The sequence below is a fragment of the Rousettus aegyptiacus genome, unplaced genomic scaffold, assembly GCF_014176215.1.
Source record: "Rousettus aegyptiacus isolate mRouAeg1 unplaced genomic scaffold, mRouAeg1.p scaffold_m13_p_14, whole genome shotgun sequence".
Lineage (NCBI taxonomy): Eukaryota > Metazoa > Chordata > Mammalia > Chiroptera > Pteropodidae > Rousettus > Rousettus aegyptiacus.
The window spans coordinates 45,554,301-45,572,382 of record NW_023416289.1 but is presented as its reverse complement, the minus strand read 5'-3'; the positions used below and the strand labels follow the sequence as shown (position 1 = coordinate 45,572,382).

Genomic DNA, 18,082 nt, shown 5'->3' with positions numbered 1-18,082 from the left:
GCCACATTCTCTGTGCTGTAGAACTGTTAGCTGCCATGTATTAGTGTGTATTAGTTTTCCATCGCTGCTGTAAGAAATTACCACCATCAGTAGTAGTAGTAATACTAAGAGTATTACTATTAATACTATTAATACTCGCTGCCAAGAGATCTGACCATGAAAAAGGTGAGGAGATACACAGGGAAGAGTACAGAGTGATTTAGTGAATGAAATGAATGAAGACTCAGAGAAGAGGTGGGAGGGTCAGGAGCCCCCAGGAGAGAAGGAAAAAGACTGTATGAGTTTTCTGCAGTTGCTGTAACAAACAATGACAAATTTCGTGGCTTGAAACAACACAGACGTGTTTTCTTACACTTCTGGACATCAGAAGTCCAAAAAGGGAATTGCCAGGTGGAAATAAAAATGTCAGTAGGGCCACGTTGCTTCTGGAGGCTCCGAGGGAAGAATTTATTTCCTTGCCTTTGTCCGCTTCCAGGGTCACCCACGTGTCTTGCCTCGTGGTCCTGCATCACTTTGACCTATGCAAACTGTTGCATAGGAAAGGTACACTCACCGGCAGGTGACTAGTTTGCCAGGTCCAGCCACTGTCCTACCCTGGGAGGGGCAGTCCCTCCAGCGTCTGAAAGTCCCCAGATGTCAGAACTTCAGAAGCACCCGGTAAATACAGAGGGGAACAGAGACTCAGATGATGGGGTGAAGGCAGAGTTGGAATCCCAGGGATCCCTGATTTCTGACTCCTCATTTTTGTCTCTTCCATGAGACTCCCAAATCCTCTCTCTTTATCTTCTCCAAGCCCCGTTCGTCTATAGGTAGAGTTGGAGCTCTTAAGGGACAGATGTTCTAAAGAGAGAGTAATCATTTTAAAACCTTTACAGAGGGAAGTCAAAAAGGAAATCACTTTCAGATGAAACATAAAGGGTCGCTTTAATTCTGTCCCTTTAAGATTAAGATGAGAGGTCAGGCAGGAGGCGGGGAGGGTGGCAGTTGCTCCAGGACGGATGTGACTCCATTCCTGTCCATGTGTAGGGCACTCTGCTGTATGGGACAGTGAACTTGAGACACCATGAGCCTCCTCCTCCTTGATCCTTTTGGAGTCTATGAGGCGGGGGAGACAGAGAGCAACCAAGTAGACACACTTGCAAACGAAGAACTGCAAATTGTGAAAAGCATCCTGGGCCACTGAAATGAGTCTCAATAAATATGGAGAGTCAGGGCAGGTTACCTGAAACTCTGGTTCTAGAAATGTGTCCATATAGTAATAGCTACCACTGCTGACCTCCAATTTCTGGCCAGGAGCCATGCCATTCATGGTATTATCATCAAACCCTTCCAGAATACCAGAAGTCTATTGCTATTTTATGCCCATTTTCCAGATTGGGGCACTGAGTCCAGCTACCAGTTTTCCGAGAGAAGCGGAGAGCTGATGTTTGCTGTTATTGTCACTGCAGTTCCGCTGGGGGTGGGGGAGGCATGGCTAACTTCCCAAGACCCTCCCAGGTTTGAGAACATGTGTTGTTGATGAGCCTCCGAGATCATCATCATTGGGTCGTCCTCCTTTACACTAAACTAGACCTCCCCCGCTATCCAGTGGGATGTTGTTACACCGGCTCTGGGGGGATGCGCAGCCTCTAATATGTCCCCTCTGCCAATTTCCTTCAGGTGTGACATCCAGAGCAGCTGCAGCCCCCACACCTGCCGTGGCAGAGCCGGATGGGAGAACCTAGTTCCTGCAAGGCTTCGGAGCTACCCTACATGGGGATTTCTTGTCGCGATGCACTTTTCCTTATTGTTCAAGCCTAGGTTTGGGTTTTCTGTCCTTGTGATGAAGGTGCTTGCATGCCTGCACATGGCAGACTCATCAGAAAAGGATGGAGAGATGCCAGGATGGAGCCTCAGAAAAGATGCTTCGATGGAATCTGAAAGCACGAGGAGGACTCTGGCAGGTGAAGTGGGATGGAGTTTCAGAGGGAACAGTATACACAAAGAAACAGAGGCGTGGATTTGTTCCAGAAAATGTATTTGGATGGGACTGGAGCACACAGCAGGACACGCAGCAGTGTGGGATAAGGCCAGAAAGCAGTGGGGCCTCCTGGTGAAGCCGAGGGGCTGGAAGCTGATCCTGGTGTGGTCAGCTCCGGGACCCTTCTGTGGCTATATGGGGCCAAGCCACCAGGGAGGAGGCCGAGGCTGAGGTGGCTAGAAGCCAAGGCTCAGGGACAGTTGGGGCTCCTGACATCAGAACTAATCAGCTCTGCTGTGGACTCTACTGCCCCTTGACCCGGCTACGGGGAAGACACTGTCTTTGAGGCATAGCTGGTGCCACTAAAGGTAGAGAAAGGTCTCGAGGGACCACCAAGACCCCATAAACCTATAGAAAGGGGACCAGAGCGGGAGGCAGGGTTCCGGGGGCTGTGGGATGCAAGATGCTGGGGTGGCCATGGCCTGGGGCAGCGAGGCCAAGCCACCTGGGAAGGCGGGCACTTGGTCGACCCCCTTAGGAGGGAGGGGGCATCCCTAAGCCAGGCCCATCCTATGGGTGAGCGCCCAAATGGACATGAGAGGGCAAGTCCCTTGGAGGCGGACAGAAAGAAGGGATCGCAGACTGGGAGGCTGTGGAAGCCAAGGAGGCAGACAGGAGGCCTAGGCAGCAATGTGGGAAGAGCCACTCTGTCCCCTTCCCCTAGGAAGCCACACACATCAGGAGGCTGATTGTGACACCTCACTCCCCTCCCATCAGCAGCATCAGCCGGAACCAGAGTGCTGGGGTTCTGGGGTCACAGGTGCTGAGAACCCAGCTGAGGCTGCTCAGCGGGCTGTTCGGGGACTTTCTTTTCTAAAGCAGCCACATCACCGGCTGGAGCTGGAACAGGTGCATCATCTGGAAATAGAGAGGAAATGGTAGCGTTAGCTATCCCAGCCCTTCCTACCCCCACCCCATCCAGAAGTCCGGGGCCCCAGCCCCTCCTCCCCCAGACCCAAGAGTCCAGGGGCCCCCCAGGCCCTACCCTCCTCTCTGGGCCCTGGGGCCAGCACCTGTTTCAGGGTGGAACTTGAGCTGTCCCTCAGGGCCGGGGGCTGGGTCGATGTGGCCTTGCTGCTGCTGTGGCGGCTGCTGCTGCTGTTGCTGCTGCTGCGGCGGCGGCTGCTGCTGCTGCTGCTGCTGTTTCCTCTGCTCCATCTGCATAACCACCTGCAGGGGGCAGAGGGGAGGTGCAGGCAAGAAGGTATGATGCTGAGTCTCCATAACCCACTAAGTGGTCAGTCCTTTCTCTAAGGGCCTCAGTGTTTCTCCCTCATTGACAGGTGGGCTTACTCACAGAGATCTGGTTCTCCGCCCCCCCCCCAACCATCCCCCATCATGGCTTGGGTCACAGCTTGGGACAGAGAAGCCCTCACTGAACCTTCACCGAGTCTACCCCTCTCCTCACTCCTGGGCCTTTTCACCCCCTCTTCCTCTTACAACACCCCCACCCGCCCTTATCCAACATGTCAGTCCAAGAGCAGTCAGGGATGGGGACAACCTCCACCCTTATTCAAGATGGCAGTCAGCACCTGAGGCTCTACCAGTGATTAACACAGAGACCACAGCCCTTCCCGGCCTCTGGACACACAAGGACAAGGGCTGCCAGGGGCTTGGAGGATGGGCCCAGCTTTCCCAGTGGGTCACCTGCTGCAGCTCTCTCTTCTGGGCCTCCAGGCGGTCCTGGGAGCGGCCCAGAGCCTCCGTCTCCCGGCTGAGGCGCTGGGCCTTGGCATTCAGCTCTGCCTCCCTGGCGGCCAGCTCCTCCTCGAAACGCCTCAGCTCCTCCTCCGTGTAGGCGGGATGCATCTCCACCGTCTGTCGGGGTGAGGACAGGGGCCATCACCAGGTGACTCCAGCCGTGCCCTCCTCCCCGCCCATGTTGCAGGGGACTCCGCTAGCAGAGGTTTAGAGAAGGCTGGGGGGCCTGGGTCACGTGTGTGGATGGGAGCGATCGGACTGGGAGCTAGGGACAGGGATAAAGATCAGAGACTAGGGAGGACAGAAATGGTGGGGGGTGGGAGGACAGAGACCCAGAGAGTAAGTGAAGTGGCCGGGAACTCGGAAAGGAGGGTTAGGGCTGGAAGTGAGACATATTCAGGACCTTCGAATTCCCCATGTCCTCACCTCCCAGCCCTCCCCGGTGTCCCCATACTCCTTCCTCTGGGTGGATGCGAGGAACTCCTCCAGGGTCACAAGGCGATCCTGGTTGGTGTCCACCTGGGGAGCCAGGTAACGGTAAGTGACACGGCTGGGCCTCCCTGCGCCCCGCTCCCACCCTCCCGCGCGGCGGGTCTCCCCTCACATTCTTCATCACATGTTCCCGCATGCGCAGTCGCTCCTCCTCCATCTCCCGCATGTCATCTTCCTCATTCTTCGGGTCATATACCTTCTCCAGCTGCAGAGTCAAGCAAGAGGCAAGGCATATTGAGCGGTCCAGGGCAACCTCTTTCCTAGGCTACCTCTACTTCCTTACACACACCGCCAGACAACTTCAACTCCCATCAGTCCTTGGGGCACCCTGCCATTCCTAGAAGCCACTTTTTTGCTCCAGGGGTTGCTAGGAGTTGTAGTGTTTCCTGGACTCACATCCACGGGCACCTAAGGGCACCACCAGGCTCCCCGAGGGGGCGTGTAGCTGCTCTGAGCGTCCCTTGCACGCGTCGCTTCCAAGGTGCTCACCTCCTTGGTGAAGAGGGCCTCCAGCTCCTGCTCATCTAGGACACCATCGCTGTTGATATCTGAGGGACAGACAACAAGGTATCTTGGGGGACTGAGGACAGAGTGCATCAGGTCCTGGGGAGACCAGCTGAAGAAGAAATTAGGGCTGATATGGGGTCTGTTTTAGAGGACAGGTAACAATGGGTGTCCGGCGGCAGAATGATGGAATCCAGGGACCCCTAGCCGGCATGGCTCATTTCCTACCTACACACCAGGGTCCTGAGAATGGTGTTGATGAAGGTGGGGCTTCGCTGAGACCATTCTCGGGGCCACTATCCTATAGGACGAGTTGATCCCAGCACTTGGTGATGTGGGCACAGGGTCAAGCCCTTTGCCCAGGTTCCAGGGTGTGTTGGGGCCTCTACCTCCCTGGGGAACCAGGCCAGGGCCAGCTCCAGTTGTTAGCGGAACCTCTCACTGCCAATCCAGCTCATCCATCGCAAGGCCCGGCTCACTGTCCCCGCCTCCTCTGCTCCCTCAGATCCACACCCATACTGGTCCTGCTGAGGTGGCTGGGACCCCTGACCCTGCAAAACGAACGATTAATTTTCAGCCTGCATCTAACTTGACCTTTTGCCTGTGGCTTCCAGAACATCATTCTTTCCTCTCCAGCTGCCCTTCTTCCTCCTTTGCTGGCTTCCTCTTCTTCCTGACCTCTGCAACTATGGTGTACCCAAGGGCTCTGGTCTGGGGCCTCTTCTCTGTCTAATCTTCAAATCAGTCCAGTATGGTAGCCCCATGGGCAGTTTAAATTTTAATTGATTAATATGAAATTAGATCAAAATTTCGGTTAATTAGTCCAACTTACTACAAGTCAGGTGATCAATAGCCTTAAGTGGCTGGTGGCCATCATAGTGGGTGGCACCAAACATTTTCCATTATACAAAGACAGCACGATTGGCCAGCAGGTCCTTAGGTGGGTCCCTCCAGTTCCACAGCTTTCAACACAATCCACCTGAATATCCAACTACTAAATCTCTCTATCGCCACGTAAATGTGTAATCGACAACTCTAATTTAACAAAAACAGACCCAGTTCCCAACCTGCCCTGCCCAACAAGCATGTCCTCTCCATTCCATTTTTCCAGCTGCTCAGGACAAATACCTCGGAGTCATCCTGGATCCTTTTGTTCCTTCATAATCCTCATCAATCCATCTGCAAGTCCCACCAGCTTGACTTTCAAGATGAATCCAGAATCTGAACACTCTTCCTTCCCACGGTCCAGCCACCGTGTGCTTTCTAACTAGGCCCCAGGCTTTGGCCCTCACCCCTACAATCTGTGCTTGACACAGATGAAGTCTGTCACCATCAGGCAGATAATGTCAGTCTTCTGCTCAAAACCTTTTTGTGGTGTCCCATCATAGACAGAACAAAATCCAAATTCCTTACCCTGGCTGTGACCTTGGATGGACCAAGTCCATTCTTCCCTGTGTGTGTGCCCCTGCCATCCTCCTAGAATGCTGTTCCCCCAAACATCTGCGAGGTGCAACCCCTCACTTTATTGAATTCTCTCTGTTCAAAGGTCATCGCCTTATAGCTATGTTGTCTGACCCAGCAGAATCACTAGCCACATGGGGCAAATTAATTTAGCTTAATCAAGTGAAAAATTCATTTCCTCGACATTATGCCACAAAAAGACAAACACCATACGATTTTGCTTATATGAGCTAGCTGGAGTCATCAGATTCATAGAGAGAGAAACAAGAATACAGGTTACCAGGGGTAACGGGGAGTTGTTAGTTAATAGAGTTTTAGTTCCATAAGGAGGAAGAACATTCTTTTCTTCTTGTTTGCACATCAGCATGAATGTACGTAACATACTGAACTGCACACTTTAAAACAGCTGAGATGGAGAATTTTATGTGTATTTTACCAGAATTACAAATCCTAAAACTTTTATGAAAACTAAAAAAAAATAAAAATAAATTAAAAAACCCAACTCAGTTCCTTAGTCCTAAGAGCCTCATTGGAAGTGCTGAATGGCCACATGGGGCTGGTGGCTGCGGTACTGGACAGCATAGACGTGGAACACCTCCATCAGCATAGAAGGTTCTAGTGAACAATGCTGGTCTAGCAAAACCTTTCCTGATCAGGTTGCCCAGGACCATCACTCTAGGCCTTTAATCCTGCTGTCCTCATCTCCACGGTACATGTCACAGCCTGAGACTACTGTAGAACCTACTTCCTTTCTTCTAAGAGGTACTCCCCCCATATTCTTTCATCCCGGAAATCGAGAGGCATCTTATCATCAATAGTGTGTCAGTTTAATTAGTAGCATGTATAAAAATGTTAGTGTATCTCACACTCTACTGTCTCTTAGGTTCACTAGAATATGGAATTATCTGTTTGCCTGATCACTGGCTCTGGGTATGTGTGTGGGGGTGAGGGGGAATTTGTTTTGTTTACAGCTGTATCCACAGGGTCTCCATGAAGCTTGGTGCTTAGAGGTCGCTTAGTAAACATTTACTGAAAGAAACAGGCCCTGCTAAATTCTGGTGACAGCTTCTGGGTTGCAGTCCTGGGCAAATCTGAGGAGGCCCGGCAAAACCCAGATTATGTTGCAGATAGAAAGAGAATGAAGGGGAATGGCCTCTTAACCACCGTGGAGAAGGGGCTCCCTAGAGGACTGGTTACTAGGGAGCAGCCCGCCCTTAGTGACGGCGCTCCTGGCGGGGACCAGGGCCTCTGGAAGGGGACCTATGTAGGCCTAGCTAAGTCTGATTCGCTTGGTTAGAAGACACTGGCCAGTTCTTAGAGCTCAGGGGTTCTTCCATGGAAAATTCCAGCAATCTAGACTACCAGGGAAGAGAGGTTCAGACCTCCTTGGGCTGCCTAAGTCCCAAGAAGATGGGGAGACCCCTTCTTAGCATTCAGGCCCCCGAAAAGTCAGAGCTTCAGAATGCAGCCTGGGTCTTGGGACTCCCTCCCCACCTTACCATGCAGTATGAAGAAGGTCTTGGGGTTAAACCTGTTGGGGTCCAATCCATCCAGCTCCTCCCACACCTCCTTCAACTGGGCTTGGCTGCCCTGTGGAGGGGAGAGCCAGGGGCTCATGAGCAAGAAGTCTGGGTCCTATGGGATAAAGCTAGAGAACCCTTTATCCCCGTCCCTCAACTGTCATGCCCCTCGAGTAAGAAAACTTCAACTCCCAGCATCCCCTTGGGGGTAGCTGGGTATATTAAAGGGGAATTTTTGCCCCAGGGTCTGCTGGGAATTATAGTTTTTCAGCTACATTCCTGTCTCATGGAGCTTAAAAGAGTTGGACATGGTCAGGAGTAGGCACAGATGGGGGTCCTTACGGGCACATTGACTTTGGGGTGCTCTCGGTGCCGTCGCTGTTGTTCTTCCAGTTTCCTCTCTGCCTCCTTCCGCTGCTCCTCTCCCAGTGACTCCAGATAACGGCGTCTCTCGTGCTCCTTGAGCATCTCATAGCGTTTGAACTCTTCGTGATGGGCTGCGTCATACTGGGCAAGATCGCGGGTGGCCTGGGGAAAGGCACAAGGCCACTGTTGTCTCACCTCTGTGTCCAACGCCTAATCCAACCTCCAAATGCCAGGCCTTTGACTCTGAGCCTGGCCCAACCTCCACACTGTCCTGGGTCTCATTTTTTGGTCTCTCTGACTTAGTCTTGCCCTGTAATGCAGTCTCCTCTCTGTTCAGAAGAGATTAGGATGATTACACATTAGCAACCCTGCTCTTATAAGTCCTCCACAATCTCAGGATATTAGAAGAATAAGTAAGAAGAATACAGGAGGTGAACTTAACATGAAAAGCACCATAGCTAGGTGGTAAACAGCATGAGGTCTCTAGTTATTTTACCCAGAATTCAAATCTGGGCTCTGCTGTGTGAACAAATCCCACTAACTGTGTGATCTTGGGCAAGTCACTCAGCCTCTCTGTGCCTCAATTTCCATCTCTATAAAACAGAGATGACAATACTATAAAGGGTTGAATAGTGTCCCCCCAAAAACTCACATCCACCCAGAACCTCAGAAGGTAACATTATTTGGAATAGGGTCTTTGCAGATGTAATTAGTTAAGATGGAGTCCTACTCTGGATTAGGGTGGGCCCTAAATCCAATGGCTGGTGTCTTTATAAAAAGGCTACAGGGAAGACCCAGGGAGACACAGGAGAACGCCATTGACAACGGAGGCCAAGACTGGAATGATGCGTCTGCAAGCCAAGGAATCCCGGAAGCCTCTAGAAGTCGGGAGAGGCAAGGAGTAGGTTTCCCCCTATAGCCTCTGAAACGAGCACAGCCCAGCCCAAACCCTGGTTTCAGCCCAGTGATACCGATTTTGGACTTCTGGCCTCTAGAACTGTGAGAGGATACATTCTGCTGTTTTAAGCCATTGAGTCTGAGGCATTTTGTTATAGCAGCCTCAGGAGACCCTTCCTGACTTCTGTCTTACACTGTAGGACAGGAAATTCATGTTGTTTGAATAGACGGTATAGCATGGGTTCTCAACCACGGCGATTGTCAATGTCTAAAGACACCTTTGGTTGTCACAAGTGGGGGACATCTACTGGCATCTAATGCACATAGGTCAGGGATGCTGCTAAACATCATACAACACACAAACAGCCCCCACAACAAAGAATTATCTGGCCCCAAAGGACAAGAGGACTGAGCTGTGAAACCCTGCTTGCCAAGTGTGGAGGAAAGTGCCCAGTGAGGAAGCGGCTATGAGAGATGCTGAGGGTTGAGACCAGGAGGATGATACTGGGGCTGGGGAAAAGCAGACAGTTTCTGGAATGCTCTGGAAATTAGTGCAAAAAACATCACTTAGGGACTGAGCCAAGCGCCCAGTGACGACGCAATCAAAAGGCTGCTGCTATTATCTTCACAGTCACTAGATGGAGCTCCAGCAGGCCATAAAAGCAGGGCCCAGGCCAGGCTGAGGGGTGAGCTTGGAAGAGGCAGGCGCAAGCTTGGGCATCCGCTTCCACAATCCCACCCCACATTTGGCCTTCCCCATGAGGTAGGGCTGTAGCGTCCATTTCTCAGGTGAAGACTGTATTACTTCTGATGGCTGCTATAACAAATTATCATCAACCTGGTGGCTTAAAACAACACACATTTATCATCTTACAGTATGGAGGCCAGAGGTCTGAAATTAGTTCCACTGGGCTGAAATTAAGGTGTCAGCAGAGCGAGGCTCCCTCCAGAGACTCTAAGGGAGAATCTGTTTCTTTGCCTTTTCCAACTTCTCGAGCCAATTCGGTGCTGTGATGCCTTCCGATGTCCTCGAAGCCAGCGGGGGTGCACCTGGCTTCTGTTGTCACCTTGCAGCTTGTACTGAAGTCAAGTCTCCCTCTTTCGAGGCCCCTTGTGATGACACTTAGGGTCCACCTGGATATTCCAGGATCATCACACCAGTTCAAGACCCTCAACTTCACCTTGTCTGCAAAATCCCTTTTGCCTAATAAGGGCACACAGTTCTGTAGATTAGGGTGTGACATCTTTGGTGGTGGGGGGCATTATTCTGCCTACAACAAGGGCACAGAAGGGACCTCCCCTACTCTGGTCATATGGGAAGGATAAAGCTGGGGAGGGATTTGAAACCAGGCCTGAATGGAGCTGAGCCCATCCCGCCCACATGTCTGCTTTTCTGTAGACTCTGGGGAGGGTTGTTAGACAGCACCAGGCTCTCTGCAGCTGCCAGACGCCAGGCAGGGGCGAGCGGGCTCATGTCCTGCGCTGTGTTCCACTGACCCCCCTCCCCACACCTCACACTACCGTCTGGATCAGCAGCTCCAGGTCCCGGGCCTCAAATGTGTGCTGGTTCTGAGGATCCAGGTGTTCGAACTGCTTCAGGAGGCTCAAGTGGTCCAACTGCACATCTGGAGAAGAGGGAAGGGAAAACAAAAAACAAAAAAACACCCAACTCATAGAATGGTCTTTCTTTCAAAATCCCCATCCTGGGCCAGACGTACTCTAAAGGAGGTCACAGAGGGCACTAGGGAGGGCCAGAGGATGGCCTGACTGAGCCTGGGGCAATCATGGAGGTCTTCCTAGAGGAAGTGATGCCACTATAGAGTCTGACGCTTCAAATAATAACCATAATAACAACTAACATGTATTGAGCGCTTGCTGTATGCCAAGCCCTGCTCCAAACACATTAACTATATTATGTGCTTACTTTTCACAAGAATCTTACAGCAGAGATTCTATGGTTATCCCATGTTATGAATGGGAAAAATGAGGCCCAGAGAGGGGAAGTGACTCGTCTAGGTCACCACCTAGGAAGTGGCTGCTGAGCTCTAGAGCACCCACACTGAACCCCTGCTATGGGTTGAATTGGGGGCCCTAAGAGTCAATTGAAGTCCTAACCCTCAGAACCTCAGAATGTGAACTTATTTGGAGAGGAAGTTTTTACAGAGGTGATCGAGTTAAAATGAGGTCATTAGGGCAGACCCGAATCCAACATGGCTGGTGCCCTTATGAGAAGGGGAAAGTCTGAACACAGAGACAGATACAGAGGCAAGATGATGGGAAAAGGCACAGGAGGATGATGGCCTTACAAGCCAAAGAGAGACCTAGAATACATCTTTCCCTCAGCCCTTGGAAGAAACCAACCCTGCTGGCCTCCAGTCCGGTGACAATGAATGCCCATGGTTTAATCCAGCAGTCTCCAACCTTTGTGGAACCAGGTGCTTCTCTGAGAATCTAATGTCACTGCGGCCACAGCAGGAACTAAGTGGTGACAGGATCTGCTCCACAGAGCATCCACTAGAGGCAGAGGACAGGAGACTGAGGGACAAGTCCATGACCACAAAGGATTCAGCGAATGGAGGGTCCTTCGCACAGGATGGTCCAGGCAGGACTCTCTGAGGAGGTGACATCTAAGCTGAGAGCAGAGCTCAGTCAGTCAGGCAAAGAGCCCTGAGGAAGAATGTCCCAGGCAGAGGGAAGTGCATGGGCAAAGGTCCTGAGGTGACAAAGAAGCGTTGTGTCCCAGCACTTATTAAAAATGCTGATGCAAGATGGCGCCCACAAGAGGAGGGGCCGGGGTGGGGGTGGCAGGGACCAGCCAGGCCTCCAGGCAGCAAGAAGGACCATGGACTTGATCCCGAGGGCATTGGGGAATCAGGGATGGGTTCTGAGCAGAGGAAGGACAGACCTGAACTGGGTATGTCACATACTCACAGATTCCTAATTCCTAGAATTTGGGCTCACATGGCCAAAGGGACTTTGTAGAGGTGATTAAATTTAGGATCTTGAGATGAGGAGATTATCCCAGATTGCCAGGGTGGTCCCTAAGTTATAAGAAGGAGGCATAGGGAGATGCAACTACAGTAGAAGGTAAGGTGACCACTGAACAGAGATGCTTTGCCACTAGCTTTGCAGAGGGAGGAAGGGGCCACCAGCCAAGGAATGCAGCTGGAAAAGGCAAGGAAGGAGACAGACGGTCCCTGCAGCCCCCGGAAGGACTCGGCCCTGCCGACACCTTAATTCTGGCCCGGTGAGACTGATTTTGGACTTCTTACCCCCAAGCTGTAAGGGAATGAATAAATGTGTGTTATTTTAAGACACTTAATTTGGGATAATTTGTGACAGTGGCCATAGAATCAAATATAGGTGTTACCAGGATCCCACTAACTGCTGGGTAGGAGATGGAACAAATAGGGAGGACAGCAGATGTGGTGACAGGGAGGAGGCGACAGCAGTAATCCAAGGGGGACCTGAGGGGCAGCAATGGATGTGGAGAGAAGTGGCCAGATTCTTGAGATATTTCGAACTGTCAAAAGGACAAAGCTGAAGTCCACGGCGCGGTGCCTGGGATGTAATAAGCAGATAATCACCAGGAGCCATTTTTCTCATTAGTGACAAGGGAAAAACATCTAATTTCCCAGAGATTGATTTAGACTCCAACACTGTAACAATTCAAACGGCATAGCAGAAAAGGCCGGGGTTCATGTCTGTCTCGTCACCTTAGAACTCTGGCACCTGCCCAGTGCCCAGCACGCAGCAAGACTCAGGATATGTTTGGTCCGTGGACAAATGGAGTCAGACAGAAATAAAACAAAAGCCAGCTCTCCCACTTGTGACATGAGAGCCTCATGGGGTGTCTGTCGGGAGATGAAGGGAGAAGCTGGAGGTGGTTCTCACTAACAAGGGGGCACGACCTTACACTTAGTGATGAGCCGAAACGTGCACAGCAGTACCAGAGCATACCACAAAGCACAATAAGTAAACACCACTGTCCACAGTAGCCAAAATGTGCCAGCAACCCAGATGCCCATCGATGGATAAACAGATAAACCAAATGTGGTTGGTCTGCACAACGGAATATTACTTGGCCCTGAAAAAGGATCAAGGCACCGATCCATACTACAATGCGGATGAGCCGTGAAAATACCATCCTATGTGCAAGAAGTCAGACACAAAAGGTCACAAATTGTATGATTTAATTTTATAAAATGTCCAGAACAGAGACAGAGAGTGGGTGAGTGGTCGCAGGGGCTGCAGTAGGGGACAGGAGTGATATGGGGTCTCCTTTTGGGTCTATGACAACAGATTAAAATTGACTTAGATAATGGTTGCGCATATCTGTGCGTATACTAAAACCCGCTGAATTATACACTTTAAATGAGTAAATTATATGGTATATGAATTACATCCAATAAAGCTATTTAAAATAAGTAGGATAGTACACACACACACACACACACACACACACACGCACGCACTTCAACAAACCATATCTAGGAATGTCAGAAATAGGATGAGATCTTGGAATCTAAACCTGCCCAAACTGTTCTCTTCCAGGCATACTTTTTTCCTCTCTTTCTCTCTCTTTCTCTTCCTCTCTCCCTCCCTCCGTCTCTCTCTCTCTGCCAAGTAATTAGACTACAATATATAGCCTCGGATATAAATGCCAGCAAGTTAGAATCACTCTAGCAGGGGAGATAGAGAATAACTAAGCAAGAAAAAAATACAGTGCAACCTGTCAAAACTTCCTGACTTTTATCACTGTACTATGGTTATGTAGGTAAATTCCTTGTTTTGAGGAAAATCCCACTGAAATACTTAGGCATAAAGGGACATAGTGTCCACAAGGAACTTGCAAATGTGAATGAAAAGTAAATGGAGCAAATATTGAAAAACTGAAGAATTTTGGTTAAGGGTATTTGGGAGTTTTTTAGTGCTATTCTTGTAACTTTGTTGTAAGTTTGAAGTTATATCAAAATTTTAAATGACTGATTATGGAAGAAAAAAATGGGAAAAAAACAACTAACCAACAACAGAGTTTTCCTTCTAGGAAGAAAATTTGATCAATCGTCCATCCATAATTTGCAGTGGGGAGAGGGTGAGCCCCCTGGAGGCCCCTCCAGCCTAGAATAAAACCCAAGAGGGAAGCCAGGCCCGCCTGCCCCACCCCCACTTACTGGGCTCCTGCTCTGCGTCCATCTTGGCCTTGAGCAGCATCCGAAGCCGCGACACCTCCTGCCTCTTGAGCTCGTCCAACTTGGTGCGGACATGGTGGCTGACAAAGTCCAGCTCCCGGCTTAGCTTCCCACTCTGTCCAGAGAGTGAGGGGATACCGGTCAGCCTCATCCTTCCTCTGCCCTCTCTGGAACCGTCTACAAGCCTTCCGATGCCCCCTAGGGCTCCCTAGAGCCCCTGAGACAAGGTGCCAGCCCTTCAGCCTGGCATTTGAGGCCCTGCTCACCTCTGCAGCCCATTTCCTATCACTCATCAAGTCACAGTCTTGGTTCCAGCAACGCGGACTAACTGGATGTAGGCCCCACGCGCAAGGCTCCTCCCCACCTCCGGGCCTTTGCACAGGCTGGGCCCACTGTCTGGGATGCACTCCCACCACTGCTTTTCAAGCCTAACCAGATCCTCACTGTCCTTTAGAACTCAAAGCAGATGGCGCTGCCTTTGGGAGAAATCGCCCCCAAAACTTCCTTAGTCCCCGCCTCCACCCCCCCCCCCCCCAACACACACACACAGGATGCGAGCCGGGCACCTGCTCTGAGCTCCCTCGATTATCACTTTGGGTTATGTTTGTTCCTCATTCAGAAGTCCCTTATGGCTCCCCTGTGTCCCCAGGACAGAATTTCTGGGCCTGGACACTCAAGACCCTGCACCTACCCACCCCTCCAGCCCCATCTCCCCTGTCTTTATGTCATTTATAAGGAGGTGCCAGCAGACAGCTGAAGGTACCAGAAGCTTCGTTTGCTCGCATAGTTTCTGACTGTCTGAAATGTCACTCCCCTCCTGCACCCACCCACATGCCAACTTCTGTATCATGGACATTTATTTCCATTCAGAAACAAACCTCACCCGGGGGGTGTCCTCTCCCTAGAAGTGCCCTATCACATGTCAGGCTGAACTGTGCCCCTCTCTGGGGCTTCCTCAGAGACCCCGCTCTCTCTGTTATTGCTCAGATCATTTTCTGTCATTTATGACTCTTGAGCCCTTGGGGGGCTTGGCCCTGGGACCTCTCTCCTAGTCCCAGGTGTTTGGAGAATTCGGGGTGGCTCCTCCAGAGGGGACATTCCAACAGGCACCAAAACGGGGAAGGGGTCTGTGTGCGATGGGATGGGGAGAATGATTGGGGCAGGGGCCTGCTATCTCCTCACAGGGGACTGCCAGCATCCTTTCTGAGGGACACTGCCTGGCGGATGAGGTGGGGTGTGGGCTTTGGGCTCAGCCAGCCCAGGGGGTGAGACCCGGGCCCACAGGACAGACGAACAGTGCTACTAGGGCCTCAGTGTTCTCTTCTGTAAGATGGGGATTCTCGGGGCTCCCTCGGAGGTGATTGTACTTGTGCAGGGAGCACCGTGCCAGGCATTTGGTGAGCCAGCATCATGCACTCGCTAAGGATGGCTGCTGGGATGATCCCAGGAGGCAGATTCTGAGGCACAGCAAGGGGTGGTCACATAGCTGGTAAATGGTAATGCTGAGGCTGGTGCCACACACTCTGTGTCCCCCACGTCCCTTCTCCATTGCGTGACCCCGAGAACCAACTTCTCCCGAGGCTCGGTTTTGTGAGGGCTGGAGCCATGTGGCCCCTTTAGGGAGCCCAGTGCTTCCTGAACTCAGCCCTGTGAGCACACGTCCCCTCCCACTGCTTGTCCCAGCCGCACCTTGATGTCCTCGGCATTGGCGGCCTGCAGCTTCTCGCGGAAGTGCCCGTCAGTCTCCAGCACGTTGATGACCTCCTGGAGGTACCGGTGGTAGTAGAGGCCCGTGTCCTGAGGTGACAAAAATGAACATAGTCGCCCCAGTTCCCCTTGCCCAGTTCCTCCTCATGAGTAGGAAACAGGCCCCACTCCCTTGGGTGTCACCTGAGGGACCCAGAGACCCCAATTTAGAGTAAGAGGCCTGCCCCATCAATGAAGGCTCAGGAGCCAGCAGACCCAGGCTCCAATCCCACTCTAGTCTGTGACCTCAAGTAGCCCGCCTGATGTCTAGGCCACAGCTTTCACCTCCTCCCAGGCCCGCAGTGGAGACGAAATGAAAATCGCATGGGCAAACACTCAGCCTAACACCAACCACGCAGTAGGTGCTTACAGAGGGGATACACTGGTACTTGCTGGCAAGCAGAGAAACATGCGAACATTCATTCATTCACTCATCAAGCATTCACCATCCCCTCCCTTGCCTCGTCCCCTCTCTGATCTCTTCTTCTTGCTCAATTTGCTCCAGTCACACTGGCCTCCTCTAAGTCCCTCTACTCATGCTGCTCTCCCCCACCACAGGGCCTTTGCGCAGCCTTTCCCCTCTGTCTGGAATGATTCTTCCCTGAACTGCAGATCTCAAACAGCCCTTCCTCCTTGACCATTATCCCCGGTGTCCATCCCTGCCTTTTGTCTTCCCAGTGAGCTAGAGCAAGTCTGATCTGTAAGGGTAAGAGGCTTGTGCTAGCACTGAACTTGGCTCATAGGAGATGCTCAAGAGGTGTGGAATGAACGAAGGGAAAAAGGACTCAAGAGTGCCCTTCTGTGTCTGCAAAGATTTCACCAGGCTAAGGCCTGACTTGCTGGGTGGGGATCGGACAGACACACAGGAGCAGGGTGTGAACTGTTCTAGAGAGTGACTGTGCTCATTCATAATGGGAGCTGTAGGAGGATTTAGGCCATAAAACTCAGGGCATCGGCCTTGAGGCTCTTTCAAATTTCAAATACTCTAAGACCAAAGGTTTCATAGCATTGGACAGACACCTGTTGGAACCAATAAATGAGCAGTTTCCACGCGCTTTCATAATTTAAACTACAACTCCCATGAGGTCTATGAAGTAGGTCATCTAATACACAACACCTGCTCAAGGTGCTACTGGGAAATGTAGTTCTTTTTTTTTCAGATACCTTCTTGAGGGGAGGGGGTCTTTAAAAAGCTTTAGGTGCGTGCGTGTTGGGGCATAATGTCAATTTTTCACTTAAAATCTGACCTGATTTCCCACACCTCTGAATCAGGGAGTTAGGAATCTGTCCCCCGACCCCCGCCTCTTCCTCCCCCGCCCCCACCACCAGTTTTCCACCACGTCAAATCTCCGGGACTGCAAAGGATGACAAACAAACTCCAAGTCGTATGGTGGGGGGAGTATGCACCCAGAGGGCCACGGGGAGTCCGCGGAATTGTAGTACCACTGCAAACACCTGGCTGGAGAGCAGGGCAGGACCACTCACGGGGCTCTCGGTCGCGGGGCTCTCCTCCTTGGGCGTCCCCCGCTCCAGGGGCACAGTCAAAACAGCGCGGAGCAGCAGCAGCGGTGACAAGAGCAGGAAGGCGGCTCGCGACCCAGAGCGAGGCATGGCGGCGTGATCTGTGGGAGCGGAGAGATGAATAACGTCTGTCGCAAGCCTCTTCTTTCCTTGGACCTAGGAGTCGCAACCCAAGCACCGTAACCGCCTCCCTCCCCCCTCTTTCTAGGAGTCAAGACTTAACACGACTAGTTTCCCGGGACTCCGAATTCCGATCCCCCAGCCTCTTTTTCTCTTCCACCCAGAAGTCCTGGCTCCCTGCACCCCCTTCGCTCAGACTCAGAAATCCAGGACCTCAAGCCCCTCTTTCCCCAGACCCAGAGGTCCAGGACACCAGCCCCCAAGCTGGTACCCGGCTCGCCCTCCGCCGGGACTCAGTCTTCCAGCCCTCTAGCCTCCCTCCTCGCCTCCTTCCCAGGACTCGAGTCTGGAAACCGCCAGCCCCTCACCTCTCCTTCACTGCAGAGGGCGTTTTCCCGGGCTAGGACCCTCGCCGCATTCCTGGTGCTTCCCCGGCCACGCCCACTTTCCCTCAGAGGATCCGCCCTCAGCATTCTGATTGGTCCACGCTGGCTCCCGGCCCCGCCGTTCTTGCCTAGTGGCCCCGCCTCTTGACGAAGTCT

General features: G+C 51.9%; 1 protein-coding gene across 4 annotated transcripts; it reads right to left on the bottom strand.

Moving 5' to 3' along the window:
- Nucleotides 1–2,000: 2,000 nt before the first annotated feature.
- Nucleotides 2,001–18,041, bottom strand: NUCB1 (nucleobindin 1). 4 transcript variants are annotated; one of them, XM_036231779.1, is made up of 13 exons: nucleotides 17,909–18,041; nucleotides 17,355–17,521; nucleotides 15,843–15,950; nucleotides 14,136–14,268; nucleotides 10,483–10,586; nucleotides 8,041–8,226; nucleotides 7,678–7,768; nucleotides 4,703–4,761; nucleotides 4,326–4,418; nucleotides 4,148–4,240; nucleotides 3,668–3,838; nucleotides 3,034–3,190; nucleotides 2,001–2,878 (listed from the first exon to the last, which is right to left on the bottom strand). In XM_036231779.1, the coding sequence occupies exons 2-13, from the start codon at nucleotides 17,508–17,510 to the stop codon at nucleotides 2,775–2,777; spliced, it is 1,455 nt and encodes a 484-aa protein (XP_036087672.1). In that variant the 5' UTR covers nucleotides 17,511–17,521; nucleotides 17,909–18,041; the 3' UTR covers nucleotides 2,001–2,774. The 4 variants fall into 4 exon arrangements, with proteins under 4 accessions (XP_036087672.1, XP_015977952.2, XP_036087673.1 ...); XM_016122466.2 differs by having other exon boundaries at nucleotides 17,385–17,521; XM_036231780.1 differs by having other exon boundaries at nucleotides 17,867–17,958.
- Between the last annotated feature and the right edge of the window lie 41 nt (nucleotides 18,042–18,082).

Bases quoted from the DNA above. Each gene is read 5' to 3' on its own strand.
- NUCB1 (XM_036231779.1), bottom strand. From the start codon at position 17,510: ATGCCTCGCTCTGGGTCGCGAGCCGCCTTCCTGCTCTTGTCACCGCTG. The intron at 15,951-17,354 runs GTGTTTGCAGTG...TTGTCACCTCAG, and splicing joins CTGCCCTGCTCTCCAGCCAG to GACACGGGCCTCTACTACCA. The intron at 3,839-4,147 runs GTGAGGACATGG...TCACCCCGACAG, and splicing joins ACACCGGGGAGGGCTGGGAG to ACGGTGGAGATGCATCCCGC.